Source organism: Carcharhinus amblyrhynchos, chromosome 27 (genome assembly GCF_965287045.1).
Source record: "Carcharhinus amblyrhynchos chromosome 27, sCarAmb.v2.hapA, whole genome shotgun sequence".
NCBI classification, from domain to species: Eukaryota; Metazoa; Chordata; class Chondrichthyes; order Carcharhiniformes; family Carcharhinidae; genus Carcharhinus; species Carcharhinus amblyrhynchos.
In genome coordinates, this window is record NC_137350.1 from 36,603,860 (window position 1) to 36,631,039 (window position 27,180).

Genomic DNA, 27,180 nt, shown 5'->3' on the forward strand with positions numbered 1-27,180 from the left:
TAATGTGTAGATGGATATAGTTACGTTGCGTGAGTGGGCATAAAATTGGGCATATGGGAGTCTAATGTGGGAAAATGTAAAGTTGTTCACTTTGGCAGGAAGAATAAAAAAGCAGAGTATTAATTAAATGGAGAATGATTGAAGAATTCCGAGGCGTTTGTGGGATATTGGTATTCCAGTGTATGAATCACAGAAAGCTAGTATGCAGATACAGCACGGGCGCCGCAACAGCTCAGTGACTAGCACTGCTGGCTGTGCAGATACATGGATTTGGGCCTGTGTCTGTGGGAGTTTGCGCATTCTCCCTGTGGTTGCGTGGGTTTCCTCCGGGCGCTCCGGTTTCCTCCCACACCCCAAAGATGTGCTCTTAGGCTAATCGGTTTTTACCAAATTGACACTATTTCTTCCCTGAATCTGACTGAGTAGGGTTCCATTCGTAGACATGCAGGGTAGAATAGGTGTAGGGTGATGCGGCGGCGCGGGCTCGTTGGGCCGAAGGGCCTGTTTCCCGTGCTGGGTTGTTCTTTGTTCTTTGTAATCAAGAAAGCTATTGGAATGCTAGCCTTTACTACAAGAGGAATTGAACATAAAAGTGAGGATGTTATGCTTCAGTTATTCAGGACATTGATGAGACCACATTTCAAAGACTGTGTGCTGATTTGGTCTCTTTATTTAAGGATGTAAATGTGTTGGAAGCAGTTCAGAGGAGGTCTACTAGATTGATCGCTGGAATGGGCATGTTGTCTTATAAGGACAGTCTGGGCGTGTTTCCTCTGGAGTTTAGTAGAATGAGGAGTGACTTGACGGAAGTACATATGATTCTGAATGGTCGAGACAAGATATACATGGAAGAGATGGTTCCTCGTGTGGGTGAGTTAAAAACTAGGGAGCACTGTTTAAAATTAGGGGTCAACCTTATATAACATGGATGAGGGAATTTTTTTCTCTCAAAGGGTTGTGTGACTTTGAAACTCCACCTCAGATGGTTGTGAAAGCAGGATCATTGAATATTTTTAAGGCAGAGGTAGATAGGTAGATGTGTAGGTTAGATGGATTAGCCATGGTAAATACATAGGGTCAAAGAGATAGGGTGGAAGGAAGGACTGGGAGGATGCTCTTTCGGACAGTTGGTCCAGTCTCGATGGGCTAGATAGCCTCTTTCTGCATTGTGGGAATTCTATGATTTTGTGGATAGATTCTTGTTAGGCAATGGAATCAAAGGTTATCAAGAGTAGAAGGGAATGTGGAATTTAATACTCAAACAGATCAGCAATGATCTTGTTGAATGGCAGAACAGGCTCAAGAGGCCAAATGGCCTACTTCTGCTCCTATTTAGTTAGATCATGTCAGTTTCATTCTGTAGTAGCATTTCATCTTCTAAGTCAGAAGGTTATAGTTTCAGCATGTAACCAAGCCTGGTAATTTAGGTAGTGCTAAAGTTAGCACTTAACTGATCTTTTTCTTTCTTTTATATATTCAAAAGGTAACTTCCATTGGCTAGGCCAACATTTATTACCCTTCCCTAATTGCTCTTGATAAAGTGGTAGTGAGCTAAACCGCTGTAGCCCATATGGCATAGGTACAATAAGGGTGGCCTTCCCCAGGATCCAGGACTGCCTCCCAGCCACCAAGAGCTGCCAGTTAATTACAGGAAGGGTAGGGTGTGGCCTCAGAGGGCACCTCATTCCTGATGTCGGGTCGTATGCCCCATCAGCAGCACGCACCCCCCAGACCTCTGAGTTTCCCACATGGTGACTGCTCAGCATCACTGGCTGAATATCAGCAATTAATACCCACGTAAGGGCCTCAATTGATTGAATCAAGGCAAGGTGGGGAGTCATAACCCAGCACTAGATTAAATGTTTACGCCATCATGAAACGCATTTCAGGGGAGCTATTAAGTTTAACCCCAGCTCCCAATTCCAGAATTTTAAGCATCAAATTTACTAATTTATTGAATTTAAATTTGACCAGCTGCAATGGTGGAATTTGGACACATCCTAAAATCTAAGGTCCTGGGCTTTGGATTACTAGTTCAGTGACATTACCACTGTCATCATCTCTGTTGTTTACCTTATTTACAGTATGAATTGGCCATTGTATCGTAAATATTCCAACGTTGCTGCCTTCAATCTCTGGGAGTACTAGCTTTATGTGCAAAAGCAGTCAGTGCACACTGGGAAATTTCATCCTGGTGCTGATAGCACCATAAATGGAAGTAATGTTGAGGGAGAAGGCACGGCCACTTTAAAATAAACTTGGCTTCCATAGCCGTTGTGACTAAAGCTCTTAAGTAAAACAGCTTCTTAACGCACCTACACAATACTTCCCCTGCCACAAGCAACTCTACCTAGGTAATTAAATTGTTTTCAAGATCAAAATAGGCTCCTCCAATTTGTTATGCTGTGTACAATCATAATTTATAATGTTAGCATTTAGAAATGTTTAAATAACTTTGTTTATAAATGCTGTACGATGGAATAGCACACATCTTTAAGGATATTCTGCTTAACTTCATCTAACTTGCAAAGCTTATTTATTTCCGACGCATTGAAACAAAACTGAAAGCAACTGATCTTTTTGTTTTCTAAAATGTAATTAATGTAGCATTTTCATTTTATCCTTCCATTTATCATTTCTTCTACATACCTATATATGGAATTGAGGCCAAGGAGTCCTCTGATGATTTTGCAGCTGTTGCTACCAGCTTTCCATTTATCTGCTCCAATGACACGTTTTCAGATTTGTCAGCTGGCAACAAATTTGCAGGCGGTGGTTCTGGTAAATCCACAGCTACCAAGTATGCTGGGTGCCTGAGAGGATGTGGCACCCTCCGACCAGTAGGAGGTTTTTGCCTTAAAATAACAGTTTCGTTTGCTTGTGATGTTTCCTGTTCCTTCTGTAAAAACCCTGGAGGAATCTCGCTAGCACATTCAGAAGTTTGAGAAGCTCCAGGTTTTGCCACAGCAAATGGTCGGATCTCATGTTGAAGTACTGCACCCTTGCCAGAGTTCCTGTCCGTCTGTTGTGGATACAAACCACTCTGCCGATCATGATTCGTCAGTCTTTGGTCACGAACTACAGGTACATCAATTCTCTGGACTTGATAGGATGCACAACGGTCAGTCTTGGGAGCACCAGGAGTCAAAGCAGAACCAAATACTGACCTATCTGAAAGAGGAGATATTTTATTTTGAGAAACACTGGCAGAGAAGCGATCTACATGTGCAACATCTGTTCTCTTTACAGATTGAGCATGACCACTATTGTTTCTGCACTGTTGCTGAGGAGGAATAGATACTCTAGAGTTACTGCTATTGTAATATGCATTCATGTTGCCAAAGTTCTGCTTCTGACCATGCATTGTAGGATTTCCTGAAAAATGCCCTGCTGGTCTATGCTGTTGCCAAAAGCTTTGTTCTTGCCCAGTAGGCCTCAAAATCCTATCAGTTGTTGCTCCAGTCCTTGAACGTGTCCATATTAATCTATCCCCAGCTGCTGGAAAGATATCGCATGTTAAATTTTCCAAAGATCGATCACATTTTCCCAGATAATCTTCTGATCGAGTTCGATAACTCCATGATTCACCCATAGGTGCAAGTAGTGTGTCCTGGGAAGCACTGTGCGGCCAGTGTTTGTGTAATGAAGTCTCCTCAAGTCTGTCCTGTGAGAAACTCCTGTATTTTGGGGGCATAGCAGAATAGCAGCGATCCTCGGATGAGCTTCGACGTGGTAACTGTGCTGATCTCCAACTGGGCAGGTTATATTGTTGTTTGATTGTTTTGGGGCTGCCAAGTCGTTCCCAAGATGTCCTAACATCAGAATGAAAATAGTCATCTCTCACATTGTCCTCAGAACTGATGTAACTCCTCTGACCTATATTACTCTTTGGACTTGAATAAATGTTGTGGTTTGAGATTGATGAAAAAGGAATATTTTTAGACTGTTCTTCATACCTATTACTCACAGCAGTGTTACCTGAACCATATTTACTGCTGGTTGGGCCCTGCATTACAGAACTACCTTGGGTTGCCTTTGAAGAGGAAGAAACAGGCACCCCTCTCACTAGAACTGATCTCGGTTTCATCCCATATTGTATCTCCTCCATTTGGTGCAAATGGCTTGAATGTCCTACTCCAATTTCTGACAAAATATCTGATGATCGAGTTCTAGCTCTTCCTTCGCTCCATATGCTAGCAGGTGGGCTAGTTGTAGTAACACTGTCCAGAGGTGAGGATGGGTCAGAGTAGAATCCTCTATCAGAACCTGAGCCAGCGTTGTAAATCCTATTGTCCACCTGCCTTCCCCGTGAAGACTCTGTCAGTAAAGGCTCCTTGGTTTGGGTCATGGCCAAATGTCGAGGGTAGCATATAGGAGGTGGCTCTGGTATGTGCTGAGCGCTACCAGAATATGGATCATTGCCTTTCAGATAAGCATCCTGAGAGTAGGCCTGCAAATTGAAGAAAACAAAAATGATTATGCTTAAAAAATTGCTCATTGTTAACTGATGACAAGTAATCCCAGCTTCGCAGCGAGTTGAAGGTTTAGCAGCCAAAAATCACTCAACTACAATTAGTTAGCACACTGGAAAAAAAATTAATTTTCAACATTCAACAAGTGGTATTAATCATGGTAGCAGTTAAGCTATGAAATCCTGTATTTGCACTGACAGCTCCACAAACCTACTGTGCAGCTTTAACACAGACTGAGATAGAGAACAAGTTAGTCTATTGCCATTCACTACAGTAGAGCTAATTCGCAAGCCAATTACTTTGTAAGACATCTAGATTCCACTGAAATCCTTAACTGTAAAAGATCTTTCTTAGTCAAATACATCCAATGTAATCACCTACAATTTTTATTCTTATGAAGGGTACACATACAAATTTCATTGTTTATTTTCTTGTTATAGATGCTGATTGAGTTGCTGTCTAATATTTGACAGTTTCATTTTATTTGACTTCTATTAATTGAAACTTTTATTCAAAGAGATGAAAAGCTACAATTCTTAAAAGTTATACTTAAAAGCATTATTATAACATTGTAAGCAATTGGTAACTTTAAATAAGCTGCTAGATTATTAAATTGTAACAACAAAACAATGTCCAAGCTTCATTTTCACGCAAACTAATGGTTACAAAGGAATGAATACCATAAAATCTTGGAGCCCAGAGAATCAAAATATGTATAATCTAGCAATTTTCCATATGACGCAGATTGTCACACAAGTATCCTCCCCAATCTATCTTAATTATTGTGTGAGAATAAGCAATGCAGAAATGGAATCAGCACATACTTCATCAATGCTTTGCTGTGTCCCATGTGAATGGATAGAAACATTGGAAAACATTGCTATAAATGTGCGCATGACTTCATGGTAAATATTGCCTGTTACAGTACCAGCCACTGTTATTTTGCTCAATGTACACCATGCCTCGTTAATTGGCTCTGGAACAGTTAGTAATGAATTACATCTTGATAAAGCTTTTCAGTTCTAGGCCAAGCCATGTGGTTGGGGAGAGGGTGGGGGGAAAAAAAAACCTGTGGTAGCAAAGAAACGAGGTAGGAAGGATTGTTGGAGGTTAAAGGCTATTTTAGGTCATCTCACCTCACAAGTGTCTACTGTCAGCTGAGCATGGGATGGCATTGGTGCTGAAGTCAGGCAGAAGTACACAGCTTGCTCGCTTGCCCTCCCAACAGAAGGAGGCTGCATAGAAGCAAGAATGAGGAGAAAACAATGGGAAACAATTAAAGAATACCCTGAAAAGACTTCCATTTTCTTAGGATAGTTAGGATTAAAAAGTGGTGTGACAAAAGCCAGGAGTCCATATTGCATTAAAAGCAAAAGGAACTGATGTTAATATTCAGCTATTTGAAAAGCACATTTATGATTTAAAAAAGAAGCAATCTTTTTAACGAATCAAATCAGAGAAAATATAAATTCCTAATGGGTATACTTTGGAATAGTTTTCTTTAGCTATAAATCCTAGTGGAATCATTGGAAAACTTGCCTGAATATGAAAAGCTGAGGGTAAACAAGTGAAACAGCTCAATAACATTAGAGCAACAAGTAGTGGCTCTAGGTGCTTCTGCTCCTTTACATTATAGTTTCAGTAACTCCTCCAAATCATTTGACCACATTTCAGCAGACATTGTACTTCAAAGTAACTGACTTGTTTGGAGTATTTCCCTCAATAATGTCAACAAGATGTAGTTGTGATTGTTTACATATAAATTTGCATGTATAAACAAAACCGACAGAAATGGATAGAAAATGAGATGTTGATAGAAAGTGACTCTCTCTCAAGAATATTTTCTAACTGAAATTATGTATTCCGCAATGTTTTTCTACTCATTATCCATGTTGCAAAACAAGTCGTAAGAATCAAAGAACGACTGAAATGTAGCAAGATATTGTGCAAACTCAACTCATGCCAATATCAACCTGTATAGAATGGGATTTTTGAATGACTCAATCAAAACAAGAATCACACCTAAACTTCAAACAAAATTAAGGTTTATTGTGTAGGTGTTCAGGTGCTGAACCATACACTAATATGCTTTGAACCCAAACATAGCGAAAATCTAAAATTTTGTTTGAATTTGAGGACAGATGGACATGGTGTAATCTGTCAGATTATAATATGGAGCATACAACAACTGCAGCACAGTAAAATAAAATGATAACATATTCATTCACTCACACCCACTGACAAATTAAACTGACAAGGAGAAATAAAAACATGTCATGGCATTAACACAAGTTTCCCATCATTTTCTGCAGCAATTTTATCTTTCAAATGAACAGTTGTTACATGGACAACCATATCTGAAAGGCAGAACAATTTGTACGGCATGTAGAAAAAAAATTGGTGTGTTATTAAACCACCCCCACCCCCACCCCCCTGCCGTGTAATGACACAATTGTTTTTTGGAACCTCTGAAGGTTTGAAATCCTTGATCCTAAATGTAACCCACTCTCAATGCCAAACATGGGCCAGGTAATTTTCCAAACGTAAGATATCAGAGGGCTTATTAACCCAAGCCATTCTTTCATGGCATTTTGTATTTGCTCAAGAATTGGAGTTGAAAAATCTGTTTGTATAATTTCTTCACATTGAGCAAAGCTTCCATAGAAACGTAAAAAGGTTAAAGAAACCAATTATTTACTGAGTGATTAAACTGTGATAAAATTAAATATTTTCCTCTCATGAACCAATCATTTTAAAGAAAAACGATGTCAGACAATTGTAGATATTCAGAGAACTAAACACTGGCAGCCCCGCCACCGCATGCCACTCAGCAAATCAGAAGTAGCACAATCACATACTTGCGGCAAACATATATGTGCTACATATAGTTTATATGCATACAAGATCTGCACATTCTATATATAGTTAAAAATAGTCCCATGTGATCTCAAATTCATTTACTTCACCAAAATACAGATTTTTATATACAACTTTCTTCAGTTTTCTCCAAAAAAACTTCAGTCACTTACCCCCATGGCTCTGTCAACAGTCCTCCTAAAGTGGCTGCTAATATACACTTGAGAGCAGGAAGCAGAGGGCAGCTTTCCAAACTTGCCTCTCAACAGGAGCCTCTGATAACTGCTTAATAATCTCCCAACAGCACAGGTATGTTTGCAAATCTGTTGCTTAATTGGGCGCCAATTATCAGTCCATAACCCACGGACTGCCAACAGAACACAAACACTCTGTTGCATCAATCAGCAAATTATTTTATCTTTTTAAAAACAAGAGAGTCTCAATTGGAATAGAGCACAATAAAACTAATTTGTAATGAACTAGTGTTTTTGTGCTTTGATATAAAAACAAAATGTAATCTTTGAGTGATTTACGAGCATCTTCGGAGCAGAAAAGGATAAGAAAACAATACCACTGGAGTTTTCTTTACCTTGCTGAACTTCTTTTCATTTCAAGCAGACTTTGTTAGTAAGAGAAATCTCCTTAACTGAAACAGTTCTCAGAAAATCTCACTGCTGCTTCTGATTTGCAATTTGGTTTGCAGAGAAGTAATTCACCACATTCTTAACTTGTCATTGTGCAAGTCCAATCCTCCAGTACTGTGAACAGACCAGCAGCAGTTTTCCTAATGACTCCTCTATCAGCCTTCCTGTGACATTTCAAAGTGACGTCAGAGCTGGGTAATTTCCTTGTATCCATATACGAACTTCACTGGCACTTCACCTAAGACCACAGGAATGCAGCTACACCCAGATTTGGCCACGAAAGCACGCAGATTAATTTGGAAAGAATAGTTGGAGACATTAAAAACTGCAGTAACAGTGCAAACGTCAGCATGAAGTTTTCACAGAGCAGGGGAGAGTTTCCACCCAAGCTTTCCTTTGACCAGTAATTTTCTGAGAATATCATTTCTGACAACAGGGTAATATATTTCCCTCCTGTGTACAGTAAATACACAAATCTTAGGAGGAATCATTCCTCCTCCCTCCACCACACCCCCCACCCCGACCCACCACCCCCTCAGTGAGATTCATACCAGGGTGGGGCAAAAGATATGTTGGGGTGCAAATGTGCAGTTCCCTGATGTTGGGAAATAACACAACATCAGGTTAAAGTCCAACAGGTCCTTGTGCATGAGTCGCAAAAACCCAGCTTGCAGGTGCAGCAGGTGGTCAGGAAGGCGAATGGGATGCTGGCCTTCATCGCGAGGGGGATTGAATATAAAAGTAGGGAGGTCTTGCTGCGGCTGTATAGGGCATTGGTGAGGCCGCAGCTGGAGTACTGTGTGCAGTTTTGGGCGCCGTACTTACGCAAGGATATTTTAGCCTTGGAGGGAGTGCAGAGGAGGTTTACTAGGCTGATGCCGGAGTTGAGGGGGTTGAGCTATGAGGAGAGGCTGAATAAACTAGGCTTGTACTCGTTAGAGTTTAGAAGAATGAGGGGAGATCTCATTGAGACGTATAAGATGATGAATGGGATGGATAGGATAGAGGTGGAGAGACTCTTCCTGCTCAGAAAGGACAGTAGGACTAGGGGGCACAGCCTCAAGATAAAGGGGGGGCGGTTTAGAACAGAGTTGAGGAGGAACTTCTTCACTCAAAGGGTGGTGAATCTCTGGAATTCTCTGCCTGTTGAAGTGGTGGAGGCTGCCTTGCTAAATATTTTTAAGACGCGGGTTGATGGGTTTTTGATGAGAGAGGGGATTAAGGGTTATGGGGAGAGGGTGGGAATGTGGAACTGAGCCACAACAGATCAGCCATGATCTTATTGAATGGCGGGGCAGGCTCGAAGGGCTAGTTGGCCTACTCCTGCTCCTATTTCTTATGTTCTTATTTGTAGCAATCGCCTCTAGCTTTCGGAATTGTGTGTTAAGGAACAGCCAGTTCCGAAAGCTAGTGGCGTTTGCTACAAATAAATCTGATGTTATGAGGCTTCTTACTGTGTTTACCCCAGTCCAACGCCAGCATCTCCACATCAGGAAATAAGGACAGGATTGTCCCTCCTGACGTAATTGGCAGTTGGGTTTCCTGCTGAAGATTGGTGGAAGGGTGGAAACCTACTTTGCATCTCATGCATGCTAATTAAAACCTAAACAGACTGGTATTGGGTGCCCTCGTCAAATCTTTTGCCCTCACCAGAAAGGATTTACAACGTTTCTGGCATACATCTGGCAATCATGATGTGGAGATGCTGGCGTTGGACTGGGGTAAACACAGTAAGAAGTCTCACAACACCAGGTTAAAGTCCAGGTTTATTTGGTAGTAAACGCCACTGTTGTTTACTACAAAATAAACCTGGGACTTTAACCTGGTGTTGTGAGACTTCTTAATACATCTGGCAAGTCAAAATCTTTGAACACTTCCTTGACAGTCAAAGCTAATTGCACTACTGGAGGTGACTGCAGGTATGGTGTGGGCAAAAATATGAAGGTGGTGTTGGTGGGGTAAGGGAATGTCCGGAAGACAAGAGGAGGGTGGGTGATGTTCTCCTCATCTGTTTGATACTACAACATATTTGCCATGGATGCTTCCAGAGGCTCATTATCCGAAATGGACTTGGCAAATGCCTCTTCTCCAGCGGTCCTCCAAATGCCAGGAGGAGAGAATTCCACTCCTACATTTTCTTTTTAAAATGCTCTTGCTTCAAAAAATGCTGAACATGACTTCCTTCCAATTCTTTCCTCATTACAGAAATGTCTGTTAAATATTACACACCCTCCTACATCTGTAATGAAACATAGCTCGCAACATTTTAAATGCTTTCAATTTCATCATTAAATAAAGCATAGGTTAAAATAAGATCGTAAGTTTGACTAAATACAAATGGAATTGATTGGTATTAATCTTTGTGGCACTAATAGGTCTCAGGGATTTTGCAATGTTATGATATTGCAGACTGTAAGTGCCAGGCTACTCAAATCCTAAAAGAAAACTTGAACAAGCCGTGACAACAATTTGCAATTTATGAGAAGATATCTGAAAACAGGAGAAAGAATTTCAAACCATTTGTGAAGATTCTAAAAATTAAATTTAAACATTTATTAGGAAAAAGCAGGGAAATAAACTTAACAGTTATGTTTATACAGTTAACAGTACATCAACCAAAACATTTCTCAAAAGTTTTCTGCTTAATTAAATCAGAGTTAAACATCCCTTTTAGGCAACAGTGCTCCTAGATTTTAATTTATAAAAATTCCAGTAACATTACCAGGAATCTACTGTTACAATAGGGAAAGCTTACACAGGCTTTTTGCTCTCTCTCTCATCTGATATTGGGAGTCAAAGCCTGTATCAAAACCTTGCAGACGTAAACACATTTCTGAGTGTGGCGGCAGCTGCATTTCCATAGGTCTGTTTCCAGCGTACATTGCTTCAGGATCTCATAACTATACCTACCTACAATCGTCAATCTCCCTTTAAATATATGTTTTGTCTCTTTCATTTTTAACACTAAAATTCTCAAATGGTGAATCACTTATCATGAGACTGTAATCCATAGAAACCCACCCAGGGAAAACAACCTCTCAGCATCTATCCTGCCAAGCCCACGAAGAATATTATATATTTCAGTCAACTCTCATTCTGCTAAACTCCACAGAATTTAGTCCCATTTTGTTCAATCACCCATTCTAGGGTAATCCTCTCAGCCTAGGCATCAATCTGCTAAAGCTATACTGGAACTCCGCTAAGCTAGATATATCCTTCCTTGGATAAGAAAATCAAAGTTTTACTGCTAGTATGATCTCAAAAAACCCCCCTTGCAGTAAAGGCCAACATACCACTTGCCTTCCAAATTGCTTCCTGTATCTGCAAGTTAACTGTGTGATTCATGTAAATACTCAAATCTCTCAGAGGATCAGAATTTACTCATCTCTCACCTTTAAAAAAAATCTACTTTTCTATTGTCCTACCAAAATATAATTTCCAAAATTTCCCATTTTTCACTTTCTGATCCAGTCATTGAACTGTCTACATGCCTAGCAGCCTCTTTGCGTGAGCAAATCCGGATATATTAAATAAGAGGACTAAGTATAAGTCAATTATATACGTTATAAATAGATGAGGCTCAAACACTGATCATAGTGGCACTCCAGTAGTTACAATATGCCAACCTGAAAATGATAATGTTATTCAAACTCTGTTTCCTGCTAACCAATCTTCAATCCACACATTACCCCTAATGCTAGCAATGTGCGACAGAACTTGTAATCTGGCGCTTCATTGAATGCCTTCTGAAAATCCAAAATCCAAAAAAATCATTGATTCTCTCTTCTACCCTGTCAGATATACCCTCAAAAAAAAATACCCCGAGGGATTTGTCAATCCTGAATAAAAACAATTCAATTTTTCTTTTACACTTTCTCTTCTTTCCCTTCTGGATACTTTAGCTTTTACATTCACACAAGTACAGTCACACTGTCAAGCACATCTAACAAGTTCAGAAACATTCAAGTTTGACAGAAATGTTGAAGTGAACTTAAAATAAGTAAACTTAATGTGAAGTAAGAGTATCTCAGATAACGAGCGGTCTGGCAATGCAGTTCACTGAGGTGATCAATACATTTTTCCACGGTAAAGCTTAATTTGTCATACACCAGAGGCTGAATTTTCATGCTGGCGGCAGGAAGTGGAATTTGGGACTGCTTCCAGGTCCCAAACCCACCTCCTGGGGACATAGATTAAAGTCACAATTTTCAGAGGACAACCTCTTAATTCAATTGCAGCTGGGTTTGGCAGCCAATTTGAGGCTGCAGATGTGGGAGTGGAGGTTGACCAAAGGGAATGCAGATCAAACTTAAATCCCCAATCCAGGCAATACTCAGGCTGCCATTTAAATCTGCTCCAGGCAAGGACTGGCATTTAGAGAAACCTAATGGTCTGCTCAGCTTGGTGAACAGATAACTTTGTATCCACAATCTGGGCATCTCAGCCAATTTTCAGAGGATATCCCTCATACCCTGGGAACTATCCAAAAATATCCAGGGATAAAGTGAAGATTTGTGGAAGCCTGGACTATCTGAGAATGAAACACATGGAGAAAGGATGTGCTGTGGTCGCAGACCAGATGACTGGTGAGGGAGAAGAAGCATTTCCTGCTATTGAATCTCACTGGCCATTCACTAGATGTCTTGATTGTCACATGGATACAAACTGATTTTGGCCTGCACCTGGAGAAATCCAGCGATGGCAGCAAAATCCAATGCTCTTTGTGCCTGAGAGACCTCATCAGTCATGAAATGAATGTATTGTCCAGCTCTGGCATGTAGGATATGAGTGACTGTGGGCAGTGGTGTGCAGCTGTTTACAAGATGCCACAAAGATCCACTGCTGACTTTGGATTCTGACACCTTCCAAGCAAGTTCAAAGCCACAGTGATTTTGACAGCTGCTCAGCACATGGAGACCAGTGCTGTGGGGTGCCAGGTCTTTAGCGACATGGTACAGACGTCTGCAACCATCTGCCAGCGAATCATAGGATGGAATCATGGCCCTTGTCAAGGATCAAGCAGGATCATATTCCCACCCCTGTGAAGACTGGTGGCTCCGGGAACAGCATCAGGGTGCCCCAAATAATTTGGCCTCATGTTGCAGATCTCAGGTATATTGTTGTGACCCAAATTAGAAAAAGGAAATAAACCTGAAGGTACAATTGTTCCTGGCTTCATTTATTTGTTCAGCATGTCATCATTTATTCTGATTGATTCTGTGAGTGAAAAAGTTTACAATTTTTCTAGAAATAATGACTCAAGGGATTCTTTCCAAATGTGTTCATCATATTACTAGATATTACAGTGAGAGACACATTTCCACTGCTGCTCACACTGTGACAGTGAGCTGTGGGAGAAGCTTCAGCTTCAATATCTGCAGAACATATGAAAGATGGAAATTTAAGCAAAATTAAAATGAGGACTGAAACAAATGCTTTAATGAGATTACCCCTCAATCTTCTAAATTCCAGAAAATATAGACCCAATTTACTCAGCCGCTCATCACAGGATAACCCTCTCATGGCAGGGACTTATCTACTGATACTTTGCTGTAATTCCTCCAATGCAAGTATATCTTTTCTTAAGTGTGGAAGCCAAGTACAGCAAGATTTCTTTATTCCGAGGCTCCACACCCCTTGCAACATGCCATTTGCTTTCCTATTACTTGTTGAACCTGCATACTAACTTGCATGATAAGATGCAAAATCAAAGAGGACAGTGGTGCGAAATGATAAGGTAACTGAAATGTTAGTTTCAAAAAAAATCAGTAATTTCTTAAATGATTTTCATAATAATCTCAAGGATACAAGGTATATCACCTTAACATCTCATCCAAATAGCTGTATCCTAACTTGACTGTGTTTCATTTTAATGATTTTAATGCCATAAATAACAAGCATATTGCTACCATAAACCTGACCCTGCAGAACAAATGACCTTTGTCTTAGTTCCAAGGATTCAGAATTCATGCACCTCAATTGACTGAAGCAGGGAAAGAAGAAAAATAAAAGCTTTATCACTTACCACCTGCAAAATGTCTTCATCTTTGGGCATAACTGAAAGTTCCAAAACATCCTCACTAAATACAGAGGAGAGAAAAAAAATGACATGTTTCATGGAATCTACATCAATGGCATAAATGTCACTCACATCTTTTTCCCTTGATTTTACTCTACGGAACTATGCCACAAGAATTAAATTGCTGAGTCCAAGGATTCACAAAAGGAAAAACCAAATAAGTTGAAGAGAAAATGCTGGAAAATATCAGCAGATCTGGCAACATCTGTAAGGAGAGAAAAGAGCTGATGTTTTGAGTCCAGATGACCCTTCGTCAAAGCTTTCTCTTTTGATTTCAGATTCCAGCATCCACTTTTAAACCAAATAAGTTATTTATTGCTAACCATGGTATTTCAGAAACATAGAAACTAGAAGCAGGAGTAGGCCATTTGATCCTTCGAGCCTGTTCCGCCACTCAGTTTGATCATGGCTGATCATCAAATTAAATATCCCTTGATCTCCTTAGCCCTAAGAGCTATATCTAATTTATTCTTGAAATCAGGCAACATTTTGGCCTCAACTACTTTCTGTGGTAGTGAATTCCACACATTCACCACTCTGAGTGACAAAATTTCTCCTCACCTCAGTTATAAGAGGTTTACTCCTTATATTGAAATTATGACCTCCTAGTGCTGCACTCCCCACCATCAGGAACATTCTTTCTGAATCTACCCTGTCTAACTCTGTTGGAATTTTGTAAGTTGCTATGAGATCCTTTCTCACTCTTCTAAACTCCAGTGAATCTTGTGCTGCACGAAAAAAATTCACTTTAGAAGTAAAGTAAAAATGCAGACATAAAGAAGAACAGTTTGGAGCTAAGGACTTGACCTATATTTAAATTAAAATTTCTGGATTGTAAATTGAAATTGGTCCCTTTTCAAATGTAATTAGAGCTAGCAAGAGCAATTGTTGTTATACTAATTAACTGCCCAAAAAGAACTGCCTAATAATTGGTTGAGGATATGATTGGGATATTGTGATAAGTACAAACTGAGACAATCAAACATTTCACAAGCTACAACAAGACTGCTAACGCAACGACAGCAACCTGATATTTGTAATTATCAGATGCTGAAACATTGAGCTAGCAGCACACCCAAAACACAGAGCACACCCAGTGTGGTTCGCTAGTAGAACGGCTACTGAGCACCTGCCTGCAGCTGATTATTGTCCTGTGCCTGGAGGATTCCAAGAAATGCACTAGCCAAATGGCACCTCTCCCAAACAGACAGGGAAGGCCCTTTTTCATCTGCATGATGACATTTTTTGTTGATTGCCAACTGAATTACACTGAAAGTTTGCAGTTACCACATGTTACCACAAAACCTTTGGAATGGAGACGAATGCACGGCAGTGATTACAAATATACGTAAAATCAAATGGTTGTCTTTTAATATCTTAACTCACCTGTTTTGAATTAGAGATATTACTTGAGAATATGTCTTGCCAATTATACTTTCTGCATTCACCTTCACAATACGATCCCCTAAGGAAAACAAAATAGTAAAATTTAAAATGTTCTTTTGAAGATACCACTTACTATTTTGTTGAGTCAATATTGTTTACAAATTGGAGTTCAAAATGGAAACAGTAAAGTTCAAGAAAGCTCATTAACTATTATAAAGGTTATTTTATTTGTATGTCTATAGTTGGAACATTACCCACTCTCTACATTAAAGCACAGTTACATCCTCCTCATACCCAAACTATACAGTTGTGTCACCATCTTCTGAGATGCTTTTACGTTGCTCTATTAAATGCACAAAATACATTGAACCAAGAATTTCAAAACCTAATTTTTCATAGTCAGAACCTCTATTATAATTGGTTCTCTGGTCACTCATCATTTTCTCCCCCCCTCTCTGAAAAGCCCAGTGCATGTGTTGGAAGCACACACCAGCAATTGTGTAGTCTTTTTTAAATTCTTATTTTGTCAGTGGCACAGTTCAACTACAGCACCAACCACTGCATGGCTGAGTGGAAAAAGTGACTTGCTCCTTGGCCATTTGCAGAGACTTTTCAGCCAGCCAATGGATGTTATGACAGTAGTTTAGAAGGAGTTACTTTCCCATTTCCTTTCTCCTTGCTTAACTATGTTTGAAAAAAAGGGCCTGCCCCTTTCATGGGGGATGTCAACATGAATTGCAGTCAGTGCGTCCTTTTCAAAGTGTGGTTACTACTGTAATTTAAGAAATGCTATGCATAGCTAGGTTGCATAAATAACAATTAAATAAATCAGATGGTTAAGGGATAAATGCCAGCCAGAACACTGAAGAGAATTCTCTTGCACATCTTTGAATAATGTCGTGGGTGTTTGTTATGTCCACATCAGGAAGGGTAATGCAGCTTTTGTTTAGCAACTCCTCTGGAAGATAACGCTACTGACAATGCAACATTCCCTTAGCGCTATACTACATTATGCGTTCAAGTCTCTGGAAGGGGATTTAAACCCACAACCTTCCACGTCGGCACAATGACACAGTGGTTAGTATTACTAACTCACAGCTCCAGGGAAATGGGTTCAATTTCAGCCTTGGGTGTTTGTGCGGAGTCTGCACACTGTCCCCATGTTTGCATGGGTTTCTTCCGGGTGCTCCAGTTTCTTCCCACAGTCCAAAGATATGCAGGTTAGCTAGCTTGATCATGTTAAATTGCTCCTCAGTGTCCCAAGTTGTGTCGTCTGAGAGATTAGTGAAGTGTTTTTTTATTCATTCGTGGGACATGGGCATTGCTGGCTGTCCAGCATTTACTGCCCATCCCTAGTTGCTTTGGAGAGCAGTGAGAGTCAACACATAGCTGTGGCTCTGGAGTCACATGTAGGCCAGACCAGTAAGAATGGCAGATTTCCTTCCTTAAAGGACATTAATGAACCAACTGGGTTTTTCCGATAATTGACAATGGTTTCACGGTCATCAATAGATTCTTAATTCCAGATTTTTTAAATTGAGTAAAAATCCCACCATCTGCTGTGGTGGGATTCCAACCTGGGTTCCCAAATCAAACATGGGGTTACAGGGATAGGGAGTTGGGTGGGCAGAGATAAGATGATGGAGAGTCGGTGCAGACTTGATGAGCCAAATGGCCTCCTTCTGCACTGTAGGGATTCTACGATTCTAACTCAAAGTCTGACCACAGACAGGAAAGACCTCTCCAGATTCTTCAGCTGGCATAGCCAATGATTTGTAGTTGGAAACATTACACTGACAAATGCACATTAATTAAGGAAGGCAGCATGGATTTCTTAAGGGAAAATAGTGTCTAACTAGCATCCTGTAGTTATTTTTTGAAAGGTAACAAAGAGGGATGATCAGAACAATGCTGTTGATGTGACTTCCAAAAGGCATTTGATAAAGTGCCACATAAACTTCTGAGCAAAGCCATAGCTCAAGAAATAAAAGGGACAGTAGCAACATGGATACAGAACTGGCTGAGTGACAGAAAACAAAGAGTAATGGTTAATGTATGTTTTTCCAACTGGAGAGATGTTTGTAATGGTGTTTTTATTTTATTCATTTATGGGGTGTAGGCATTGCTGGATAGGCTGGCATTTTATCCTTAGTTGCCCTCGAGAACCATTGAATCCCTAAAGTACAGTAGGTGATGATTTGGCACACCGAGTCTGCATCAACTTTCCAAAAGGGCATCTTATCCAGGCCTGAGATGGTGGTGGTTGTGGGTTTGGAAGGTGCTGTCTAAGGAACCTTAATGAGTTTCTACAGTGCACCTTGCAGATGGTACACATTGTTGCCACTGTTCATCAGTAGTGGAGGAACTGAATGTTTGTGGAAAGGGTAGCAATCAAATGGGCTGCTTTGTTCAGGATGGTGTTGAGTTTCTTGAGTGTTGTTGGAGCTGTACTCATCCAGGCAAGTGGACAGTATTCCATTACACCCCTGACTTGTGTCTAGAGATGGTGTAGAGGCTTTGGAAAGTCAGGAGGTGAGTTATTCACTGTAGGATTCTTAGCCTTTGACCTGCTCCTGTAACCACAGCTAGTCCAGTTCATTTCTGGTCAATGGTAATCCCCAGAATGTTTACAGAAGGGAATTCAGCGATACTGATATCATTGAATCTGAAGCAACAATGATGAAATCCTCTCGTGTTGGAGGTGGTCACTGCCTAGCACTTGTGTAATGCGAATGTTACTTGCTACTTGTCAGCCCAAGCTTCGATATTGTCCAGGTTTTGCTGCATTTGCCATGAACTGCTTCAGTATCTGAGTTGTGAACAGTGCTGGACATTGTGCATTCATCATCAAGCATCCCCATTTCTGACCTTATGATAGAAGGAAGGTCATTGATGAAGTGACTGAAGATGGTTGGGCCTAGGATTTTACCCAGAGGAACTCATGCAGTGATTACTGGGAATTGAATTGATTGACCTCCAACCACCACAACCATCTTCCTTTGTGCCTGATGGTCAGCTTAATGGCTGTCCTGCTAAGTAGGCGTGTTGCACCTGTGTCTGAGGCTCTCCTAAAGAGGTGAGTAGCCATATCTTCAAGGACTATCCCATAATCCTCTGGATCTATCCACAGACACTGGGGGAGGAAGGGAGGGTGTTGGGTGGATAGGTGATCTGCATTAGCCTGCACTACCAGAGGATAAAAGAATCATTGCAGCTGCTAGGAGAGTGAGTGCACGCATGAAGGAAGCTCTCACTGTGGATTCTGACCAGGCTGTTGATGAATCAGACCAGCCTACCACTAGGTTCCTTGGATGCTTACAATAATGCCCTGGGGGAACTCAGCAATGGCTATAAAACCCACTGCCCTCTTTGCCTGTGAGGCCTCAAATAGCATTTAATCAACAAGCTCTGGCATGTGGAGTTTCAGTGTTCTTTTTTAAAAGAATTGTTCATGATATACTAACATTATTGGCAAGATTAGCATTTGTTGCTGATTGGCCCTCACCTAATTGTCCTTAAGAATGTTCTGGTGAGATGCTCTTTGAACCACTGTCGCCCATGTGGTATAGCTACACCCATAGTGCTATTGGGGAGGGTGTGCAAGGATTTTCACTCAGTGAAGGAATGGTGATATAGTTCCAAGTCAAAGTAGATCTGTGGCTTGGAGGTGGTGGTGTTTTCATGTGACTACTGTCTTTATCCTTCTAGGCAAGGGAGATTGCAGATTTGGAAACTGCTTGAAGAAACCTCAACGAATTGCTGCAGTGCATCTTAAGGTGGAAATGGAGTGGTGTGCAACGTTGCGAGATATCAAAGTTGATCCTTGGAAGGAACCAAAAGTGAGGAAGTTCAAAGCCATAGCAACTTTAATGGCTCCTAGCAGGACATAATGACAGGTGTTGTAAAGTACCCAGCATTAAGGGCACAGATGTGTGCAGATTCAACATCTCGTGGCACTGGGTTTTGGTCACCTCCATGTAGCGCCTTCCTTGGTGATAGATCCCGAATATGGAAGATATGACCTCTGAGTCCTTCCTTCCCCTTGTTTCTCTCCCTGTCCTCCTGATGCCCAGGGCTCCACCCTTTCTATGGAGTGCCACCCATCAATGCCACTGTGTCCCTTTGCCAACTGGTACTTTCCTTGTGCGAAACGAGTTGCCAATTTGTCGTTGGTTGCTTTGCTTCCTCCTCCTTTGCCCACATGATACCAGAGGGTGACAACTGTCCTAGTGCTTACTCCTCACTATCTTTTGATAAGGTTTCCCATAGTAAGCTACTGCAGAAAATACAGATGCATGGGATTGAGGGTGATTTAGCAGTTTGGACCAGGAATTGGCTAGCTGATAGAAGACAGAGGGTGGTGGTTGATGGGAAATATTCAACCTGGAGTTCAGTTACTAGTGGGATCTGTTTTGGGACCACTGCTGTTTGTCATTTTTATAAATGACCTAGATGAGGGTGTAGAAGGATGGGTTGGTAAATTTGCAGATGACACTAAAGTCGGAGGAGTTGTAGACAGTGAGGATGGATGTTACAATTTGCAGAGGGACATAGATAAGCTGCAGAGCTGGGCTGAGAGGTGGCAAATGGAGTTTAATGCGGAAAAGTGTGAGGTGATTCACTTTGGAAAGAGTAACAGGATTACAGAATATAGGGCTAATGGAAGGACTCTTGGCAGTGTCGATGGGCAGAGAGATCTCGGTGTACATGCGCATAGATCCCTGAAAGTTGGCCCCCAGGTTGATAAGGTTTTTAAGAAGGCGTACGGTGTGTTAGCTTTTATTGGTAGAGGGATTGAATTTCAGAGCTGTGAGATCATGTTGCAACTGTACAAAACTCTGGTGTGGCCGCACTTGGAGTATTGTGTACAGTTCTGGTCGCCGCATTATAAGAAAGCTGTCGAAGCATTGGAAAGGGTGCAGAGGAGGTTTACCAGGATATCGCCTGGTATGGTGGGAAGGTCTCATGAGGGAAGGCTGAGGGACTTGAGGTTGTTTTCGTTAGAGAGAAGAAGGTTAAGAGGTGAGCTAAGCAGTTGTGGACTTGCCAACTTTAAGGGCTTTCAAATGGTCATTGGATAGGCATATGGATAATATTGGAATAGTTTAGGTTAGAGGGTCATTAGATTGGTTCCACTGGTCGATGCAAAATTGAGGGCCGAAGGGCCTGTACTACGCTGTAATGTTCTCTGTTCTATCTGCACAATGCCAAGACACAGTCACCGAGTGGATGAGTCCCCCTCTACACTGTTCAAACTTTAATTCCCCCAAGGCAATTCCCCATGGTTGCCATGGCTGGGTTCCCACTCTGCACATCGCCTTTCACCTGATCTGCCCCAGACACCATGCTATCTCCTGCTACACTCAACTCCCCCAGAAATCAAGCAAGAATAATGACCCAACCCTAGTAAACATGGCTGGTGGTGAAAATGGGATTGCAAGCCCTGCTTGCCAACCTGACTTGAACACAGAATTGAGGAGCAACAGCAGACTATTCAGCCCTTCAATACTGTTTTGCCATAGTCTCAACTCCACTTTGCCTTCAAAGCTGTCCAATTCTGCCATGAATAAATCAAATGACTCAGCCTCCACTGCATCCTGGAGAAGAGAAAACATACAAACAAGCCTCAGAGGAAAATTTCTCCCAATCTTTATCTTAAGCAATAGACATTGTCACCTTAAATTGTGGCCCCTGGTTCTAGTCACTCAGACAAGTAGAAACATCCTCTTGGTATCCATCATATTAAGTTCCCTCAAGATCTTTATGTTTCAATATGATCACCTTTCATATTTCTAAAGGCCAATTGCAATAGACCCAACCTGTTAATAAGCTGCCTCTCCAACGCATGGAACGTTCAAGGAGCACAGGGGTGCCCCAAGGGTGCAGGAAACAGCTACTCCAGGACCTCCCATCCAAGAGACCCCGGAAGTCCCCAGCCCTTCTGAATGCCCTCTTCCTGATACCTGTGCATTTCATGGGCAGCAGAGTGGACAGTGTGGCATGGCTGCATCCATGACACTGAAAGTTGGCTGAGGTCCCCCAGAGGGCACCCATCAAGGCCATCAAAGGCCACAGGGCTTTGAAAACGGCAGATAGCCACCAGCTCTGATGTGCATCCTCGGTGGAGGGGGTCAGCGAGATGTAGTGTCAGGCCACATAAGATTAAGAAGTTGTAGGGTCACCAAGAAGGCACAGGTGCAGGTAGACACTTTAGTTAGGGATAGGGTAATGTGCATTGTAAATAATCATCATTAAAGAATATTATACCCCAACGCCACAACTCCTCTACCTGTGATTCGTCTCCCACAGGGAATTTCGTACTCCATCTGTACCCAGAGAGGCATAGAGCATTGTACAGCGCAGGAAAGGCCCATTGGCCTTTTGAGTCTGCACCGACAATAAGTACCATTGAAATCACTCCAGTTCCATTGTCCAGCACTTGTTTTATATCCCTGAAAGTCATGTAGTTCAAGTGTTCATCCCAATACTTTTTAAAGGTTTTTGGCCTCCACTATCTTCCAAGGCAGTTGCTGTCACGACGCCCCCTGATCAGTGAACCTTGCAGCAATGAGGCCTTCCAGGACCTTCTGGCATGCCAGATCTTTGCCACCGCCAGTCCCCATCCCTTGGGTCCTCCTTGGCCTCATCCTCCACACCCTCCTAGTCTGCCTTGGAATCCACTTACTTCTCCTCCTCCAGAATGTCACTCCACTGTGCCTGGTTGTGGAGCACACAGCAGACCACCACGATGTGGGTGACACTCTGGGGGCTGTACTACAGAGCACTGCCAGAGTACTCAAGGCAGCAGAACTGCATCATGAGCGACCCAACGCACTGTTCAATGACAGATCAAGTATCAGCTGGCCCTCATTGTAATGGGTCAGCCCCTCAGTCTCCGGCCTCCACACTGATGTCATCAGCCATGATCTCAGCGTGTAGTCCTTATCCCCCACGAGCCATCTCGACACCCTAGGGTGATCCTCAAAGACCCAGAGGATATCCGAGTGCTTTAGGATGTAGCGGTCATGCATGTTCCCCTAGATAGCGTGCACATACCTGCAAGATGTTGAGGAACTGGTTGCATGCAATTTGGACATTCAGAGAGTAGAATGCCTTGCGGCTGATAAAAGGCACTGAATTATTCCATAAAGCTCGCAGAGCGACATGCATGACATCTCTGGCTGCTCTGCACCCGAGGCAGTGAAGCCTGTAGCCCGAGTATGAGTTAGGCCTGTTCCGGGTCAAAATGGATGTAGTGGGATGTCTGGGCATACAGGGCATCCGTGACTCCAAGATGAACTTGTGGGCTGATGACTGAGAGTTGCCACACAAGTCCCCGCTCAAGCTCTGGAATGACCCGATAGTGAAGAAGTTCAGGGCTGCCATAACTTTCATAGCCATCACAAGGTGCCAGGTGCATGTGGGCATGGCATCTTTGTGTGTGTGATCCGGTTTGCACCATTAGAAAGTAACGGTATGATTCCAAACTGGCACTGGATGCAAAACCGATTATTAGGTTCGCACATTATTTGCTGGGATTAGCGCGATCTGTACCAGGTGCAGCGAGATTGGAAAATCGCCCCCAATGTTAGAAGAAAGTCCACAGATAAGAGTCTCAGCTTGATAGATAAATGGAGCACACCTTTACTCTCCCAATTCATTTCACCATCATTTTTGTTTGCATTAGGTACAATAAAACCTCATCATAATGTATCTAATTAGCCATAAAAGTTGGTTACAAAGGTCGCATTAGCCAAAGTCTAGATTTCAACTGGGCAATATTAAAATCAGTGTGGATGGGTCCAATCAATTCTCAGAAACTTCACATAACGATAGTTTGATTGAAGTAATTCTAATGCATGTTAAAGAACTTTTTACCAAATCCCAATGATACGCGCCGACTCTATCGATTTTACACAGGTTGGGTTCAATTTACCATCAGGTCAGCTTCAATAAATGCACAATTAGGCAGGAACCCTCATTTTATTCATTGAAAAAACGCTCACATTGTTTATGGAGATTTGAATAATATGTTTTAATGGAAGTGACAATGATTATATCACTTTAATATTCCTTCTATGCGTCTGATTTTCTGCCCTGCGTTGAGAATGCTTCAGAAAATTACCTATTCACTCAGAGCAATATGATCTTGCAGGTCTGAAAAAAACTCATCCATCCCCTTTGGCTTAGTGCCAGACAATTTCAATAAAACACTTTAAACTATAGGTATATACAATACTTCAAAGAAAGTTATTCTTTCATTTTTCCTTAACATACTTTTTCTTACTGGGCACTGGACACTGCCAGCCCTCCACAGCTTGGCACAGGGATTGTTCTTCATGTACAAGCTCATTGAATCCGAGTAGGCTATTTGGCTGTAGGAGACCTAATCCTCATCCAATAGCCATTTCCAGCCAGGATCACTGGATTAATACTGTGGCTGATTGTTCTCCATCTCCTGCCCTATCATCCACCCACCTCCACTCCAATGCTGCCATTGCCTGGGGGAAAAGAAATCAATTGTAACCCTTCCCTATTCAAACCCAAACTGAGAACGACTATTTTAACGTAAGTTAAGGTCAAACTAAGCATCTTGTGTATTTTTCAGTCCCAAGTTTTGTAGCATATTAACTAACTGGCAACAATGGAGCAGCAAAGGGAGTGTAGATAACCAAGAAAAATATAAAAGCATTGTTTAGGACATTTTTCGGGGTAATATAGTTTCACTTTAAAGTATTATATTGTAGTGTATTTTTTTTGAAAATAAAGGCTCGTTCTTTTCATTAGTAAATGCAGATCTATACACAAGTAAAGCACATTTAAAGGATTCCGCAATAAAATAATTTGATCAATGCCAGTTTCATTATATTGTTCTCTGTTTGGCTATACAAATTCATTTACATTATACCATCTTAAATGTAAAAGGTTAGCACTTAAATGGGTCATGTCAAACAATAATGAATTAACATCATGTCACTGCAAAGATGTGTAAAAAATATTTAGTTCATAAGATTCCATTAATACAAAGGGTTGCACAAACATTATGACCATCAAATATCAAAAATGCCCAAATAGATAAAGGAAGAAAAATTAGTTTTTGTATCTCTGGGTGAAAGAGAAGAAAAATCAATCAACACTGCCTTTCTTATCCACTATACAACTGGAATAGAATCATAGAACAGCTTTAGCACAGAAGGTGACAATTCAGCCTGTTCTATCTGGATCAGTTCTGTGCAAGAGCAACTGAGCCAATCCCACTCTACTGACGATTCCCCATAACCTGGTAAATATTATCTTTCAGAAAATTATGTATGTTGGTTTTGAAGTCCTCAATAAAATCTGCCTCAACCATATTTTCAGGGAATACATTCCAGATCCTAATCACTCACTGTCTAAATAGATTTCCCTCACATTTTCGTTGCCTGTTTTAATCAGTGTCTTCTGGTTCTCAACCTTTTCGCCAATGGGAATAGTTTCTCTCTATTTATGCTGTCCAGACCATTGTCTGAAGTGTGAACGTGAGGGTAGGACAGGATTGGATTCACCTCATGTGATCAATACGAAGTCAAGCCTCTTGCTTAGAGTTATGCTAGTGGGTGATTATAATTATATTTCAACAATTAATCTACAATATCACAAAAAATGTTATAAGGTCAACGTTAAACCTTTTCTGCATATAGTACATGGTCTAACAGCAAATGATGCTTGGAATTTGAGAATTTGCCAGCTCGATTAAATGAAATTGTCTGGCTTAATCATATCGAACGGGGATAAAGATTCACTGTGATTTAGAAGAAATTCATCCTACCTGTACATAGACCAGCTTGATGTGCTGCTCCCCCTTCCTTTACACTTTTAACAAAGATGGTATCCATAGGCTCTGTTCGGCTTTTCTGATGGCCTGTGAAGTAAAACAAGATCAGTTTGTAAAGTTATGCTATTTGGGAAACTCTTCATAAGGATGCCATACAAAAAAGTATTTTTTCAACAAGAATGCACCTTCAGCTGATCTTTCATCTGCCTTGGAGGTAGATGTGTCTTGACTCCAGCTGAATTTTTCCCCATTCTTTGCTGTCATCAGAATGCTAGGGACAACTGCACATTTTCTGCTAGAGTCACTGCAGAATCAGATTACAGAACTACTGAGGCACACCCAGGTAGAATCCATGAAGCCGGAAAAACTCAAAAATGTTTTGCGTCCTCTTTGAGTGCCTATCCACTGCAATATTCTGAGGGTCACTGCACTGGTACACCTCACAACTGACTGAAAAGGTTTCCTTCACCAAATTTTGAATGCAGAGCATAGCAGGTGTCCCTTTCTTCCAATGTTCAAACAAGAAAAGTGGCAGGAGGTACATTTTATGTGTGTGAGAGCACACCTTATCTGCCACAGATCTTGTGCCCCAGATAAAAATTTTGGCAATGAAGAAGTAGTGGGTAGTAATTAGGGGATTGATACTGGGTTGAGATGGTACATTAAAGCAAAATTCTCTCGAGATCCACGCTGAAATATATATTTCATACTTGTTCTATTTCCACTGCAAATCTGTGATACGGAGCAACCGTCCTTTATTTCCAGTTTGCTGTGATTTAAAATTTTTCCTCATTTTGCATGATATTTATCAGTATTTTGACAACATGTTAATTGTTGTCCCAGATTTTCAGTACTTTTGGCAAGGATCTGACTGCAACTTAGCATAAAGGCAGGTTAACGTGGAAGTCCTAAAACTGCAGTCTGCCACTCACTCCTCCATCACAGGCAGTGTGATGACCCTCCTTAACCCCCAATGCCAGAAATCAAGTTGATGTGGCAAGATCCTTCACTTTTTTGCTCTCAGCTCATTGGTGCAAGCTCTATCGAAGATTACTCTGCTCAATTAGACCAATTGGGTTTTTAATTGCAACCTATCTAACAATAACTGAACAATTGACATAGCCCTGAAAAATATTTCTATATTTGTAAAATGCTGTTCAACACCTCTATCATAATTAATCACTAGATTTATTAAACAAAATTTGAATAATTTTTGAAGTTTACTTCCTGACATTTGAGTTTCAAACTTCACCCCTTGTGTATATCAACATCACAGAATTCTTACAGCACAAGAGGCTCTCCGAAGGAACAATTTACTTAGTATCATTCTCCCGTCTTCGCCCTATAACCCTGCACACTCTTCCTTTTCAAATAACAATTTAATTCCCTTTTGAATGCCTTGATTGAACCTTATCCAACATTCTCTCAGGTAGTACATTCCAGATCTTAATCATTCGCTGAGTGAAAAAACTTTTCGTCATGTCACTTTTGCTTCTTTTGCCAATCTGTGCCCTCTCATTCTTGCTCCTTTCATATGTGGGAACAGTTTCTCCCCATCTAGTCTCTCCAGACCCCTCTTGGTTTTGAATATCTCTATCAAATTTCCTTTCAGCTTCCTCTTCAAGGAAAAGAGTCTAACTTCTCCAAACTATCTTCGTAACTGAAGTTACTCATCTCTGGAAACACTCTCATGAATCTTTACTGCATTCTTATCAATTCCTTTATATCTTTCCTAAAGTCTGGTGACTAGGACCTGCTGAAACAAGTTCAACATAATTTCCTTTCTCTTGTACTTTACACCTCTACTAACAAAGTCAAGGATACTATATGCTTTACTAACTGTTTTCTCAACCTGTTTCGTCAGCTTCAAAGATGCACATATAAATCCAGATCCCTCTATTCCTGCACCCCTTTTGAAGTTGTACCCTT

General features: G+C 41.2%; 1 protein-coding gene across 1 annotated transcript in view; it reads right to left on the reverse strand.

Moving 5' to 3' along the window:
* LOC145359205 (rho GTPase-activating protein 23-like) overlaps nucleotides 1-27,180 on the reverse strand; it is a 241,368-nt gene that overhangs the window by 122,664 nt on the left and 91,524 nt on the right. The window contains exons 4-8 of the mRNA XM_080213675.1: nucleotides 25,246-25,338; nucleotides 15,438-15,516; nucleotides 13,998-14,052; nucleotides 5,609-5,707; nucleotides 2,650-4,450 (exon numbers count right to left, since the gene is read on the reverse strand). Of these exons, the coding sequence (XP_080069801.1) occupies nucleotides 2,650-4,450; nucleotides 5,609-5,707; nucleotides 13,998-14,052; nucleotides 15,438-15,516; nucleotides 25,246-25,338 (2,127 nt within the window). The remainder of the gene's footprint in view (nucleotides 1-2,649; nucleotides 4,451-5,608; nucleotides 5,708-13,997; nucleotides 14,053-15,437; nucleotides 15,517-25,245; nucleotides 25,339-27,180) is intronic.